The following is a 15875-nucleotide window of genomic DNA, read 5'->3' as shown; positions in this document are numbered from 1 at the left end:
TGAACCAGCTGGCACCACACGGGAAAATGAAAGGAAAACAGGGGGCTCTCTTCTTTGGCCCAAAACTATGATCCGAAAGTGATCTGCAAAGTTTGGTTCCTGGTTATAAGACAGAGAGATTGTATAAAATACATATTGATGGATTAATTCATTCCCAGATATTTTCTTTAGTTTCTCGTGCCACATAAGAGGAGGCAGACCCAGGAGAAATGAAATCTGGGAAGCAGCTGTTGGTTTCTCTCTCTGAAGTATATCCAGGACAGCTCTTGCTTGCCAGGTTATACCAGCTTCTCTTTCATCTTGCCTGGTTCTTCTCTCTCTCTGCTTGGCTTCACACCTTGGCTGTGTCTCCTCCTAATCTTATCATTTCTTTCACAAATGTGCTCTTTTCCTGTACCCATCATCCTCTGCTGGCTAAGCCAGAAGCCTGGAAAGTATGCTTGATTGCTCCCTCCCCTGGAGCTCCCAGCTCAATTTATGGGCAAGTTCTATGAAAATCTCCCCAAACCAACTGCTCCTTTTTTCCCCCAAAGCTACTACTCTAGTTAAGGTTTTATACATTTTCTTCTAGACTACTTAGTCTCCTTGCCTCTGGTTTCAAATTTCTCCAATTAAGCCTTTGTTTTGTAGCAAGAGGGGCCATTCTAAAATAATAATAGAGTCATACTATTGCTCTGTTTAAAATTCTGCAGTGACTTCCACTGACATACAAGGCCCTTCACCATCTGGGTCTAGTTTTACATTTATAGCACGTGCCTTGTGACCAGTTCCCTTGTGCTCTCTGATTCATCCCTACAGGATTATCTGCTGATTTCTCATGCCTCTGCACCTTGCCCATACTGTTTCTGTTGGCATACCTTCTCTACCTCCCCCTTATGTAGCTATTTAGTCAGCACTCATCTTTTTAAGATACAGTTCGGGTGTCATCTGCTCTAAGAATCCTCTGATATCCTTTTGCCACTCCCAGTCTGGGCAGGAGGCACTTCCAGGGAGCATTCTTAGGATTGCATGCTTCTCTTCAGCTGGACTCACTCCCTCTCTGTACCATGAGGGCCTGAGCCCTACTCCTTTTCTGTTTTCTTATTACTCTAGTGCAGTTCCAGCCAGAGAAACACTCAGTCATGGCCTAGAGATAATAATAATAATAGATAATATTTATTGAGTGCTTACTGTTGTCACTCACCATTCCAACTCTTTGAAGTAGGTCCTATTATTATCTCGATTTTAAAAATTAAGAAACTGAAGTATAGTTAGGTTAAATAGCTTGCCTAAGGTCATTACAACTCATTCTCTTACCCATTATGCTAATTCTCTTTAGCCCACACAGTATTAGTCCAAATATTGTTTTCTTAAAAATCGAATTAACTGCCAATGTTTAGAAATCTTTTGATTTGTAAACAAACACCCAGAAATGAGTTGGTAGGGTAACAGTGAGCAGGCATCCCCGCGTTCCTACATGGCAATCTTTGGTTGGAGCTGGGGAGCAGGTGCACTCCTGAGTCACATCATGGGGTTTCCTGTCCATCACACTGTCCTGCACTGAGCTGTTCATTCCCCAGTGCTGTGGGCATTTACTCATATGACTCTTAAGATTCTAGATGTGATGACTTTTTGGTTCTTCCTAACCCTGAGATTATAAGCTTAAGTTGAATATATACGATGCAAAACAGACCCTAACTTCAAGTTCTTTTGAATGCATATCCATCACTTGCATAGGAGTCAATACTAATATTTACATTCTATATTTTTACTTCCCCTAGGAGATAGAGTACTGCTAAATTCAGGAGGATGAGCCACATGGAATGCCGCTTCTACCATAATTGATAAGGCTGTCCCACACTGCAGTCATAGATTCGTTCCTCTTTGTAAATGGCTAATATGTAGCTTATATTGAATCTGATGCTTCACATAATTTATGGCTGAACATATGCTACATTGCCTAACCACCAATGATAAAAACAGTCTCATTTCTTGATACATGGTCACTGTCTAACTTTAAAAAATTCAGCATCTATCATAAACAAACTCTCTTTCCAATAAAGTACTATAAATTCTAATATCTGGGATATAGGAATCAAGTTATTCTTAGCCAAGACTTTTAATTGTTTTATTATATAACATTCTCCCTCCAAAGAGGGTATATATTTCTGGGGGGTCCATGAAAGAAAGGATCTTTATCTCTTTGAAATATTCTTTGTATAATTAGGGAAGGATAATAGACTAGGAAAATTGCAAAACTGTGTGAGTAAAATATGATATATAGTATGATAAATAATGACTTGGGGCATGGAGAAGAGTGCATTTAACTCAATATTGGAGAATTAAGGAAGACGTTTTGGAAGATGCAATATTCAAGCTGAGACCTAAAAGTAAATTGGAGTTAGTATGATGAAAAGAGGGCAAGAGTGTCTCTGACAAAGAGACTACCAAATGCAAAGAGCGGGGAGTGAGAGGGGACATGTCTTCAAAATGATGTAGTACCCTGTGGCTGGAACATAGATGAGAGGCTGCAAGTAGCAAGTGACAGGCTTAGGGAGAAAGGCAGGAACATAAGTGTTAGGAGGCTTTGTAGATGGTTTTAAATTTTGTTTTCATCTTAACAGCAAAGTAAAACACTAGAGATTTAACTAAGGGAAACCAGATGATAAAATTTGAGTTTTTAGAAAGCTAAATCTAGCAATAGTATGGCAATTGGTGAGAGAAAGATGGTAAGTAAAAATGGAGACTAGGATACCATTTAAGAGTCTGTGTAGTATTCTACATGTGAAATAAGGAAATAACATTGGAGAGGGAGATAAGGAAAGGAGGGAGGGAAGTAAGAAGGAGGAAATGAGGAAAGAGGAAAGAAAAGAATCAAGGATGACTTGGGAGTTTTTATACAGGCTTCCTGAAAAATGAGAGTGCCACTCCAGTGCAGGCTCACATGAAGCCTTGACCTTGTGTTACACTTTGCCCTTGTCTTCCATCTTACAGTGTCACTGAGTGGTCAGCTTATGAAGCTCTGTCACAGACATCATCTTATTTGATCCTCAGAGTAATCTTTGTGGAGTCATTTACTTCATTTACTGAGGAAACTGGGCTTGTGGAAGAGCCGAGAGGCCAGAAGAAATGCAACACACTGAAGGAAGCCAAAGCAGGCTAGAGAGGCTGGAGCACAGAAAGTGAAATGATCTGAGAAGGTCAGAGATACAGAATCGTGTAGAGTCTGGCAGGACAGAGCAAGAATTTTGAAATTTAATCCTAAGAACATGGGAAGCCATAGGATGATTTTAAGCAATGGTGACTGAATTAGGTTTATGTTTCTAAAACACCATTCCAGTAGATAGGTATGGGCTGGAGAAGAAAGGGAACAAGAATAAAAGGAGAACAGTCAAAGGGTTAGTACAGTAGTTAACATGATAAAGATGGCAGTTTGAACTAGGTGGTGGTAGATGAAACTTTAAGAAGTAGACAGATTTGACATATATACCTCACCATTCTTATTCAATGTTGTACTGGAACACAACTTTGCTTGTGCAAAAAGGCAAGAAAAAGATGTAAAAGACATACAGATTGGAATGAAAGAAATAAAATTTTCATCGTTCATAGGTGACATAATCATCTGTATGGAAAATCCCAAAGAATGTACAAAAAAGCAACTTGAATTGATAAGTTAATTTAGCATATTTGTAGAGTACTCGGCTATTATTTAAAAATTAATTGTATCTTTATTCTAGTAAAGAACCATTGGACATTGAAATTTTAAAAAGTATCAGTTAAGATAGCATTAGAAACACAAAATACAGAGAGATAGGTCTATAGTAATACATGCCAGGTTTGTGTGCTGAGAACTGCAAACACATTGGTGATGGAAATTAAAGAAGACCTAAATGGAGAGATATATTGTGTTTATCAACTGAAAGATTTAATATGTTGTCAAGTCTTTTCAAATTTATTGACAGAATCAAAGCAGTCCAATCAAAATTCCAGCAGTTTTTTTTTTTGGTAGAAATAGACAACTGATTCTAAAATGTATATGAACAAGAAAAACCCTACAGTAGCCAAAACAGTTTTAACAAAGAGGAGCAATATTGGAGGATTCTTATTACCTGATTTCAAGAGTTATTATAACTTACTGATACAGTGTGGTATTACAGTAAGGGTAGACACACATTAGTGGAACAGAGTCCACAAATAAATATACACATACATGGTCAATTGAGTTTTTACTATTGTACCAAAATGATTTAATGGAGAAAGGAGACATTTTTTCAGCAAGTCATGCTGAAAAAAAATGGACATCCATATTTAAAAACAAATTACCAGAAGAAAAACAAACTCAATTCATACCTTGTACCCTTTTTAAAAAAGAAGTCAAATGAATCCTATAATCTAAAATGATGAGACTTCTAGAAGAAAACATAGGAGGAAATGTGTGACACCAGGTGAGGTAAGAATATTTTAGAAAGATATATACAAAATTTGATTTGAGTTTGAAAGGGTAGACTTCATTGAAATAAAAAATTCTGCTCATTCCTAAGAATATGAAAGGGCAAGTCACAGACTAGAGAAAAATACTTGCAAAACACATAGCAGATGAATGACTTCTACTATACTATAAGAACCCTTACAGGTAAATAATAAGATAATTTGAACACTTCACCAAAGAAAGATATGAACAGCATAAACATATGAAAAGATTGTCAACATCAGTAGTTATTAGAGAAATATAAAATAATACCATAATGATACACCACTTTATACTCAAATAACTAATATTCTATTTTAAATAGACAATGAAAAAGTTACAACAAAGATGTAGAGCAACTGAAATTCTCATACTCTGCCAGTGGGAATCCATAATGGTACAAACACTTTGGAAAAACTCTTACCATAGATCTAATAATTATTTCTTATGCATTTGTCCAACAATAATGAAAACTAAAAACATCAATAAAAGGACATGAATGATTTAGCAGATTCATTCAATGTCCCCAAAGTGAGTGTAACTCAAATGATCAGCAACTTGAGAATGCATAGTTTTATCAATATAATGGAATATTACACAAAAAAGAAAAATAATGAATTACTGATAAAGTCAACAACACGATTCCACTTATAAGACATTCTGGAAAAGGCAAACCTATGCAGAAATAAATCAGATCAGTGGTTGTTAGGAGCTGGAGGTGGGAAAAGTAGATTGACTAGAATGAAGCACCAGGGAACTTTTTGGAGTGATGGAAATGCTCTATATTGTGACTGCAGTTTGGGTTATGAAGCTGTATATATTTTTTAAAATTCACTGAACTGTTAACCTAAATCATAAATTCTACTTGTATATTAATTATAGTTCAATAAATCTGATTTTCAAAAATGACTATTACAGTAGTTTAAATGATCAAGAAAATGGCTTAAGCTAGGTTGGTGGTGGATGATGGTAAATCGTAGATAAACCCAAGATGTGTTGGGGACATAAAAATCCACAGGAACAGGTTAATGGACAGGCACATGAGGTGAGGAGAAGGAAGGTATATCTCTCTTATGAAAAATACCACAGCATGTCTAGAATTATAATGAATTTTTTAATATACACATTGGTCTTATCAGAATGCAAATTCTAAGAGGTAGGGAGGTAGCATCATCATCAACACATGGCGAAGTTGGTCCAGTTCAGCACAGTGCACAGAAAGAGCTCAGCCTGGAATAGGACCCAATCTCATCCCTTAAAACTATGAAACATAGTTAAAGAAACATTAAGACAATTAAATAATCATTGTATTCAATAATGATGTACATATAGTTTGTGAAAAGTACTCTGTTAGATAATATGCAGTGTTACTAAATGGTATTAGGAGGAAAATACTTGAGCAGAGAGTATGAGAAGGAGCTTTTGCTCTTCACAGGAGTACTAATAATGACTATGATCCTGGTTAAGATTTTTAGCATGTGTGTATCCTCCTTTGTAAGATGTGTTTTTCCGTAATATCCCTTTTGACTTTATCCTTCTGATACATTGTAATAGGGTGGCCACTAGGGGCTAACAATGTACTTAATTTAAAATATATTTATGTTTTAATTTGCAAACTACTTTTCAAATATGGTAGGTTTTGCGGATGCTAAGTCCTTAAGGAGTTTGCAGTATAATAGTGGATATAATAAGTAAACAGTGTGACATGAAAACAACCCAAATAAAATGGAGGGAAAGATGCACATAAAATTTACTTAAGCCTCAAATATGTGTGCGTTTCCCCATGATTATATTTCCTACCTCCACCTTCTATGTGTGTACCCAGAGAATAATATATATTGTCACCAAAAATTAGACTCACAGAGCCTCATTTTTGGAATGTATCCATATATGTAACACAACATTATTAAGAAAAGCAAGTCTCTCTTGTAAACTGTGAGATAAACAGAAAGGAATTCTAATGGGTCACTTCTCTGTGTTGCTACTTTCAGCTCAGCCCTGTATACCCACTAAAAAGACTCTTCTAGAATCTAATTTAAAAAATTAAATATTGCATTGTCAACGTTATTTGTACTCACATACCACATGGTCATAGTCATTTGCTTGTTTTATTAACAACAGATAAATCAAAGTCTTAAACTTTAATAAATCATACCTACACTTGGTGGGTGGGTATCTAAAATCACAGTTAGGTCATTACGTTTTCTGGGTTGTGCACACACCTTAAAACAATTTGAGACTGTTTAATTAACTCTCACTATGCCAGTCCACCAAGTATGATAATTTTTTGAGAAACAAATGTTGCTTCAAGTTATGAAAATTCATGGAATTCTGGAAAACAGAGAAACTCATTGCAGCATGTCTTACCTGGCTTGAGGTGAGCAAATGGAATTTCGCCAGTGAGAAGTTCCCACAGACACAGAGCGTAGCTGAAGACGTCAGCTTTAATGGTGTAGCGAGTGCACTGCGTGAACACCTCAGGGGCCATCCAGCGGAGGTTCTGCGTATTGAAAAATATTCACCAGTCATTTACCAAGTGTTCAGTTCTTCCATCGTAGTGTTCTTAGTGAGGATATGTTAAGTGTTCTTCCAATATTCTCAAAAGATATAAATGTAAAATAATATTGATACTGTCCTTACTGTGAGCAATGTTTATACATAAATAGTGTTTACTGTTGCTGTTTAGTGTTTCAAAGGGCATTTTTTGTTTTAATCATTGGAAGATCATGAAATCCATAATTCTTCCAGAAACAGTGCAACAATATTAATCAAGTTACCCACTCTTAAAGAACATGATGACCACAGACAGTAGCAGCAACATTTTTTGTTTCTCTCCGATCATCTTCCCCCTAGCAGCCTTACAAGCTTCTATAGTCAACCATGGGTTCATCCCAGAGCTCTAGGCCTCCCTGAGGATGAAGCACACACTGCGGGAGGCACCTTTCCTCCTTTAGGTCTTCAGGTAGTAATTTAGGAAGTCATTAAAGTAGACCCATAAATAGTGCTCTCATGACTGAGGAGAGAAAAGGACTTAGGGGAGTGCTCCGAACATTCCTATGAAGCAGACCTCCCACCGGCAGGATCAGGTCCTATCTCCTTTGTCTTGTTAAGTTACTTCTGAGCACTGTTTGTGCACTATTCTGGAAAGAAAGCCCATAAAACAAGTTTCTCTGTACAAAGTTCTATCCTCATGTTTCTATGGCATTATTTACATTCTTTTCACTTGTAATACTATATTTTTCAGTTTTAAATATGAGTTTCCATTCTGGGATGCAAATGCATAAATTTGGTTTACTTGAGGTTTAGTTAAAAGAGCACCAGCTTTTGAGTTAGAGATGAAAACTATTCTGGCTCTATCACCGACTATTTGGGCAGCTCTGGGCAAGGGTCCTACACTCCTTGGTCCTCAGATTCCTCACAGGCAGAACCGAAGAGGCAGGCCCTTCCAGCCCTAAAATCCAAGTGCTTCATAATTATATCAATGTACTTTGCCAAACACCTTCTCCCTTTGTTTTTCTACGGAAGGAAACCAGTATTCCTTTTTACCTCATACTGAAATTCTGTGTGTAGTGCTGTCTGATGAAAATTCTTTTGAAGTGTCTACCTTATTTTGAAATCACACATAATTACAGCTTTCCAGGAATGTCTTCATTCCAATTACGCCGCTTATGTGCAATTCTCCCACATGAGCTTCCACATTCTGAATAGCTTCCATTTATACAGCAGATTATGTGCTGTGTCACAACACTGCATAAATGGGAGTAGGCATAGAGTATGCCCACTTCTTTCACAGGGGGTAATAGAATAATTAGCAAGCTTACATAAGGCCACATAACTAGTAAGAAACAAAATAGCCTTCAAAATAAATCTAGACTACTGCTGTGCTCAGAGGCTGCACTGCTAGGACAAAAGAATGTCACCTGCTGTTGGTGAAATTCAATTCTGCTCAACACAAGTTTACTTTGAAAGTCTCCAGTGGCTGCATTTTAGAATCACCTTGGGGAATTGTTACAAGATACGGTTACCCTAGATCAACCCCTGGCTAGTGAAATCAGAACTTCTGGGGGTTGGGTTCAGGCAGTACATTTATAAAACATTTCCAAAGTGATTTCAGTGTTCAGCAGGTTGAGAACCACTGATTTAGCCATCTCTGGGTCCCAGGTACTAGACGAGATGATCTGTGTGTCTCGTGAAAAGAGGACTTATTCTTCCCATTTCCTTTACCTCATATCCTCCCATTCTCCTCCTTGCTCACTCTACTCCACTCACTATGGCCTTAGACACTCAAAGAATTCTCCTGCCTCAGGGCCTTTGCACTTACTGCCCCTGTTGTCTATACTGCTCTCCTCTTGCCCCTATGATGACTCCTGGTCAGGTCTCATATCAAACATTATCTTTTCCTCTCACTGTCCATTTTCATATACTCTGCTGAGTTTGCTCCTCATAACACTTATCACCACCTGATCTGTATTCTGTTCATTTGTTCAGCATCTATATCCTTCTAGTAGAATATTAGTTTCATAGGAACAAGAACTCTATTTTGTTCACTGCAATATCCCCAGTTCCCAGAAGGATGTCTGGCAGCTAGTAGGTGTTCCACAAATTTTCATTCAGTGACAGAGTGGAATCACAATGGGGAAACCAGCATGTATAATCCTACTTACAATACAAGGCGGTCCATGACGAGGCTCCTGCCTTCCTCTCTAACTCATCTCTCGCTTTCTCTTCCTTACACAGTACATGCCAACAGTGCCCAGCTTTCTGAAGTTCCTCCAGGGAGTCGGATGTTTCTCATCCTTCCCTGTGTCATTGCTTATGCTATTTTTCACTCTTGCTGGCACTCTTTCCATTCTCCCGACATTTTATTTACTCCTACTTAACCCACCTAAGCTCCCAAGATGCTTCTCATATCTTATCACTGAACCTCCACACTGATCTAAATATATCTGCTTATTACTGTATTTTTCCCACTAGAAAATGAGCTCCTTGAGATCAAGAATGAAGATTTTATTCACGTTTTGCATTCCTGGCCCTTTTCCCAATGCCTGATACATGGTAGGTCCTTAATAAGTGTTTGTTGAGTGAGTAAGAGTACACACCAGGAGTGCAAACAAAGTGCTACAAAAGCACAAAGAGGTAAGTGTAAAGGGAGGATGCGAGGGTGGGCAGACATGTTACAGAAGGGAAGAAACTTAAAATCAATACAATTTCCTGGGCCTTGCAAGATGAGGAGATTTCTTCCAGTGGTGGTGGGGGGTGCAGTGAAGGGCTTTCCAGGCAGAAAATACCACACTGGCAGAGTCACAGGGACATGAAAGTAAGTGACATGTTTGGGGAATGGCCAGGCAGCTTGTGTGTTGGGATACAGGGGACTTGAGAGAACTTGCTGTAGGGGAGGAGGTCACAGAGGGGCCCAGGAGCCAGACTGGGGAGGGCAGAAGTTTGTGAGGCAAACAGATCTGGATTTTGGCATCGTTGATGGTTTACAAGATGAGGTGAATTGTTAAAACACAGCACTTGGGTGATGTTGCAGAGAATGAACTGGAAGAGAAGACTGGAGTTGGAAGCCTATTGCAATATTCCAGGAAAGAGATGATGAGGACCTGAACTGAGGCGGTGGAAAGTGAGGGGTTGGGATGAACTTAAGAAAAGAAAGAAATAAACAGAAAATGTGATTGAGTAATGTGTCAGTGGAAGCAGGAAAAAGAAGGAATGAAAAATTGCCCAAAGCTTGGGCAATTAAATAACACAGGTAGTCTAGAAAGAGAAGTGTAGTTTCTTGGTGGGAAGGGGAGTAAAGAAGAGGACAGGTAATGAATTTAATTGCAGACATTTTGAGTACAACTATGCTTGCTTTGGATGTTTAATTTATATTTTACTTACACATTAATGCTTGGTTGTAGCACCTATTGCCTTATAATGCTAAAGTGGAAATGAGTTGTTAAAAGATGCTGGTGAACCACAAAATTTGTAGTTAGTTACCTATTAAATATTAAATGTTAACTTTACTGTTCAATAAGGAGATGTAAATACGAGAGCCAATTATCCATGCCTGCCACGTACTTTTCAGTTATATTTGAGATGATCTGTATCATTTTATCCATAACATTTTCTAAATCTATATCAAATCTATTTCTCTGAATAGAAACCTGAAATAGTTCTTTTGTGGACCTACTGCAAATAAGAAACATCAAACATTATCCTGCCTCAGGGACAGTGACATTTCTTCCAGTTAAAGCTACTCTCATCTCACTTCCTGTCGTGCTGAGTTTACACATTTTAATTGTTTCATAATTATAGGGAACACAAGCAGCAGAGAACCCCAGGTTGTTTTGTCATGTTGTCTTCATCCAGAGACTGCAGAAATCTTGATTCTGAGGGAAAGAGAAAATGTATGCATGTCAAAGGAGATATCTTAACACAAAGGTCAAAGACTGAGCTTAAATACTGAAACCCCAAGAAACGTCTATCTTATTTAAATTCTCACTTCCTTTCTTTTAACTGGGGATATCAAAGAGGAAAAACTGAAAATAAATATGTTTTTAAAATTAGGGTCATGAATATTTCAATGACAGGTAAGTAGTGCTGACACTGTGAAAGCCATTTTCAGATTTATCATACAATATCAGGCACTAGCAAAGAATGAAGAAAGAAAATGATGTTATATGGGTGTTATTCTTGGGAATCTCACCTCCAAAATCTGCAACCACAGCATGCCCATCCTCACAGAGAAGAATATTGTGACTGTAAATAAAAGTAGACTTTGAGTGAATTTTACCATTTTTCTAATCAGATGGGCCCTTAAGGAAGAGGACAATAGTCATCGCTTGTTTATCCCAAAGGCTAACTAAGCCCCCCACAAAAAACTAACAGAAATCTCAATGTAGTGACTGATTTGCTTAGTTTTGCTAATTCAAATGAGTATTTACAAAAAAGGAATCATCTTATATCTAACTTTGAAAGTATACAAAGTAAGCTACTTTAGTTAAGCCCTCCAAATTTGCCAAAAAGATCCATCAGCTAATGATCAGTTTTTCAGCTCTAAGGCTCATTTGTTAACACAGCTATAGTTACAGGCACAGAGTAAAAGGCACCTGCAAACATATTAGAGTCAGACCAATGGAACAAGCTTGAGGGAACCCTGAGCACAAGGACAGTTCAAGATAGGGCCTCACGTGCACATTGTAAAGGGACTCTTTCTGGAAAATGCCATGGTTAATTCATGCTAACTACAATCCCAGGACAATTGGGAATTGTTTAAGACTTGTGCAATGATTCCAGCTAAACTACTTTTTAAGATCTTGGGGAGGAAAAGGTATAAAAGTCATCAAAGTCTCCTTTCCAACCAGAATTCAGGCTAGATTAAAGGCAAAACTATCCTTCCTTTTCAGGAAGTATATCAAGGCTGAGGCACTCCTAAGAGAATTGAGTTGTGGGATATCATATGGACGAGCATATCATGACCCAAGATTATCTCTGAATGCTTCTTACTGAGTGTATTTCTTTACAATCATTTCATATTTGAATTGTAAATGAGTCATTTCATATTAGGAGATTCCCCACTGGATTTCTTTCAGTGCACATAGGCTACATTATATTTATTTTGTTTGTTCTGCTTCAAATAAAAATGAGGAATTGTTTTCTTCATGACCAAAATGAGGAAAAAAACTATTATGTTTTTAGTCTTGATTAAGTCCAGTAAGATAATGAATCATTTACATAAATGTTTTTTGGTGCTGACTTGAGCTTTATAAGAAAGTTACTTTTGAATTTCTCTTGTATCATTAATGAATTTTAATTTTGTGGTACAGAATTAATCTTTCCAACTACCAAAATGTAAAATGTGTTCAAAGTCACTTTGCTTAGAAGAACCCAGTGTAGAAGTAACCAAGGGTGTCAAAATAAAGACCCCCAAGATATTCTCTTTAACTATAAATGATCAATATTACACATAAGGAGAATGCCAACGTTATGATAGAGAACTACAGCATCCGAAGCTCTTTGGAAGTTCAAATGCAACAAGAAAAATGCATCTAATGCTGTAACCACTAGATTCTGTGGAAGAGTTAAGGAAGTTTTAATACCACAAACCCTTGGCTTATCAAAGGATAATGGGTGTTACATTTTATAAATATCATTAAAACACATAATGAGCATATTCACCAATCATAATACATTTATATGTATAACATCCTGCTCATTATTTTACTTTTAATTCCAATTAGTTATCTAGAACAGTGGTTATCAAAATTCAATTTTTAGCAGCACAATCTCAATATATAAAACAGATGTTTAAATGGAGCTGCTCTAGCTAAATATAGGGAAAGGCTCAAAGAACCACTACTTAACCTTCACTCTCTTCATAATAACAGTCATTGAGGAAATAGCTTAAAACCAGGGATGTAGAGAATTCCCAAATAAGTTACACTCCTAGGGAGTATTTTGTTTTTCATTTGTTTAAATTTCTTCCAAAGTGAATAATTTATGTTATTAAGAAGGATATCAGCTAGCTGGAGTTGTAGTGGAGTGTTTAGCAAAATTTTACTCTTTTGTCAAAAAAATTGATGTGAATTGGGCTGCTCAGGGCATTATGGTATGAGAGGCAGCATGTTTCAGGATGAGAGATTATGCTCATTACTTTACCTCTAGCATTTTTAGCACACTACATATTACATAGGAGTATCCCATAAACATTTGTTGAAAAAGTAAATAAACTAAAAGAAACTGAAAATAAACAGTCATGAATTTGTAAAGGTAAAGATTATATTAGTGAGCAACTACTTGACAAATACCACTCATCAACCTATACATAAATATTTAGAACTTAGAGAATTCTACAAATGGAAGAGATATTGGAACTAACCTAGTTCAACCCTCTCAGTTCCTAGAGGAGAAGTCCAAAGCTCAGAGAACTTAGATGCATCAACAGAAGCAATATAGGTAGCTGGTGGCAGTGAAAATACAGAATCCAGTTTTTCTAGGTCGCCACCTCAGATATCAGAAAAGTGACTGGCCAAGAGTAGATGATCAATGAATTTTATAAGTCATTCTTATGTCCTATTATGGACCTATCTCAAAAGCATGATATTTACTTTCTTCACATTACTAAGAAGCTCTGAGAGATGCAAAGTGATGCAAGTTATGGACTCCATTTTCAAGTAATTTATAATCAGCTGATGAAAATGAAGATGAATGTGGGTAATACAAGAAGTCAAAGAAAACAGAGTAGGTTAAAAAAAGAATTCATTTTGAAGTGGGCTTTGAGGGACAGTCAGTAAGTTTACAAATATTGGCTGAAAGCTGATCATGTACCCGGATAGTTCCTATATACTGCAATACAGTGCGGAACAAGAAAGGAAAAGGGCTTGGAGCTTATGTTCAGCAAAGAGGAAATGAAGCAGAAACAAAAGGAGAAAGAAGTCCAGGTAGGTGGAAGATCACAGGAAAGCCTGAGAGTTGGCAGTGTTTGTAGGCCATCATAGGAAGTATAAGAAGAATGTACCAACTAAATTGGAGAGTACATGCTGGAAAAAAATGGGGGGAAACTGAGTGGAGATGGTGTTGGATTATAAGGGAATTTAAAAGCCAGGAAGGAAGTCTAGACTTAATATAAGGAACTAACAGGTTTTTATGTGTAGGGTTAACACTCTCTGAAAGCAGAGGGATTAGTGTTCAAGAATAATATTAGGAGAGATTCAAGATGGTGGCATAAAAGGTGAGACAGAGAACTCCTCCAAAAACCACATATAATACAAAAATATAGTTAATACAACTAATCCTAAAAGAGCAACAGGGAAGAAGGCTGAACCAGACTGCATACACCTGGAGAACAGAGCAGACCTCATGAAACAAGGTAACCTACCAAAGCCTTGATCCAGTGGGACCTAAGCCCTTCCCCAACCCCAGCTTATTGGCCGGGAGGAAGAGAAACAGAGCAGGGAAGGGGTGGAAGTCTAGGACTGCTGAACACCCAGCCCTGGAGGTCTGCTCTGGGAGCACAAACCTACATTACATGTTGTTCTGGAGATTAGTGGGGTTGGAAAGCTAAGACAGGAAGAATACTTGGGGAAACTGAGATTCCAGCCATTTGTGGAGGATAGGGACCACATCCTGCTGCAATAGGACAAAGGAAAGGTGGGTGGTCTGAGAGGCTTCCTAGTAGCAAGAGGGCTGTTGAAGGGGCAGGGTTTGAATGGATCTTGCTGTGCAGAAGAAGGGATAGGTGGACAAGTTTGTCTGTGTGTGCTATGCCCAGCAGGTTGGAAACTTTCAGAAGCTTTAGGCACTTCATTCCCCGGGCAGGCTACTCAGCATTGAGGCACTCCACTGTGATATGTAGTATGCTGTGCCTTCCTCCTGGCCTGCTGGCATGGGCTTGCAAATGGGAAATCCCTGCCCTGGCATCAGGCCAGCCAGAGGGAGGCTCTGCCTATAGCATCTGAAGACACAAAGCACAGAGGCTTACACCTGTGTACTCAGCCCACTGGTTCTGACAGTGGAGACAGGCACTGCTACTGGTAAGTGGGAAACAGCTCTTCCCTCCTCCCAGGCACCAGCACTGCTCCCCTGTAAATGCCGACATCACTCCAGGGGCTGAGCAGCTCCAGAGATTTGAACTTCTGGGCACTAGAGGGTGCTACAGACAAATATGAAACATCAAAGGAACCCAATTTAAACAAAAATCTCAGGAACACCAGAAAAAGGGACAAATAAACCTGAACTCACCAATCTTCCTAAAAAAGAGTTCAAAATAAAAATCAAAAGCATTCTCATGGAGGTACAGAAAAATATTCAAGAACTCAGGGACAAATTTATGATGGAGACTCAATCATTAAGAAATTCCATACCTGAAATGAAACATATAATGGAGGGACTGAAAACAGATTAGATGTAGCAGAAGAGACAGTAAATAGAATAGAAATTAGAGAAGAGGAATACAAAGAAGATGAGGCACAGAGAGAAAAAAGGATCTCTAAGAATGAATGAATATTGAGAGAATTGTGCGACCAATCCAAATGGAACAATATTCACATTATAGAGGTACCATAAGAAGAGAGAGGAAAAGGGATAGAAAGTGTTTTTGAGGAGGTAATTGCTGAAAACTTCCCCAATTTGGGGAAGGAGACAGTCTCTCAGGCCATGGAGACAGACAGATCTCCCAACACACAGGACCCAAGGAAGACAACACCAAGACATATAATAATTAAAATGACAAAGATCAAGGATAAGGACAGACTTTTAAAAGCAGCTAGAGGGAGAAAAAAGATAACATAAAAAGGAAAACCCATCAGGCTATAATCAGACTTTTCAATAGAAACCTTAGAGGCCAGAAGGGACTGGCATGATATATTTAATGTAATTAAGCAGAAGGGACTTGAACCAGGAATACTCTACCCAGCAAGATTATCATTTAAATTTGAAGGAGGGG

General features: G+C 38.0%; 1 protein-coding gene across 2 annotated transcripts in view; it reads right to left on the bottom strand.

Annotated features, from left to right (window-relative positions):
• TNNI3K (TNNI3 interacting kinase) overlaps positions 1 to 15875 on the bottom strand; it is a 313877-nt gene that overhangs the window by 80952 nt on the left and 217050 nt on the right. For both annotated transcript variants that reach the window (XM_073234130.1, XM_073234131.1), the window contains 3 exons: positions 11139 to 11191; positions 10769 to 10821; positions 6815 to 6947 (listed from right to left, as the gene is read on the bottom strand). In XM_073234130.1, coding sequence (XP_073090231.1) covers positions 6815 to 6947; positions 10769 to 10821; positions 11139 to 11191 — 239 coding nt within the window. The remainder of the gene's footprint in view (positions 1 to 6814; positions 6948 to 10768; positions 10822 to 11138; positions 11192 to 15875) is intronic.

This window comes from Manis javanica, chromosome 4, assembly GCF_040802235.1.
Source record: "Manis javanica isolate MJ-LG chromosome 4, MJ_LKY, whole genome shotgun sequence".
NCBI lineage: Eukaryota > Metazoa > Chordata > Mammalia > Pholidota > Manidae > Manis > Manis javanica.
This window is presented reverse-complemented; position numbering and strand designations above follow the sequence as displayed.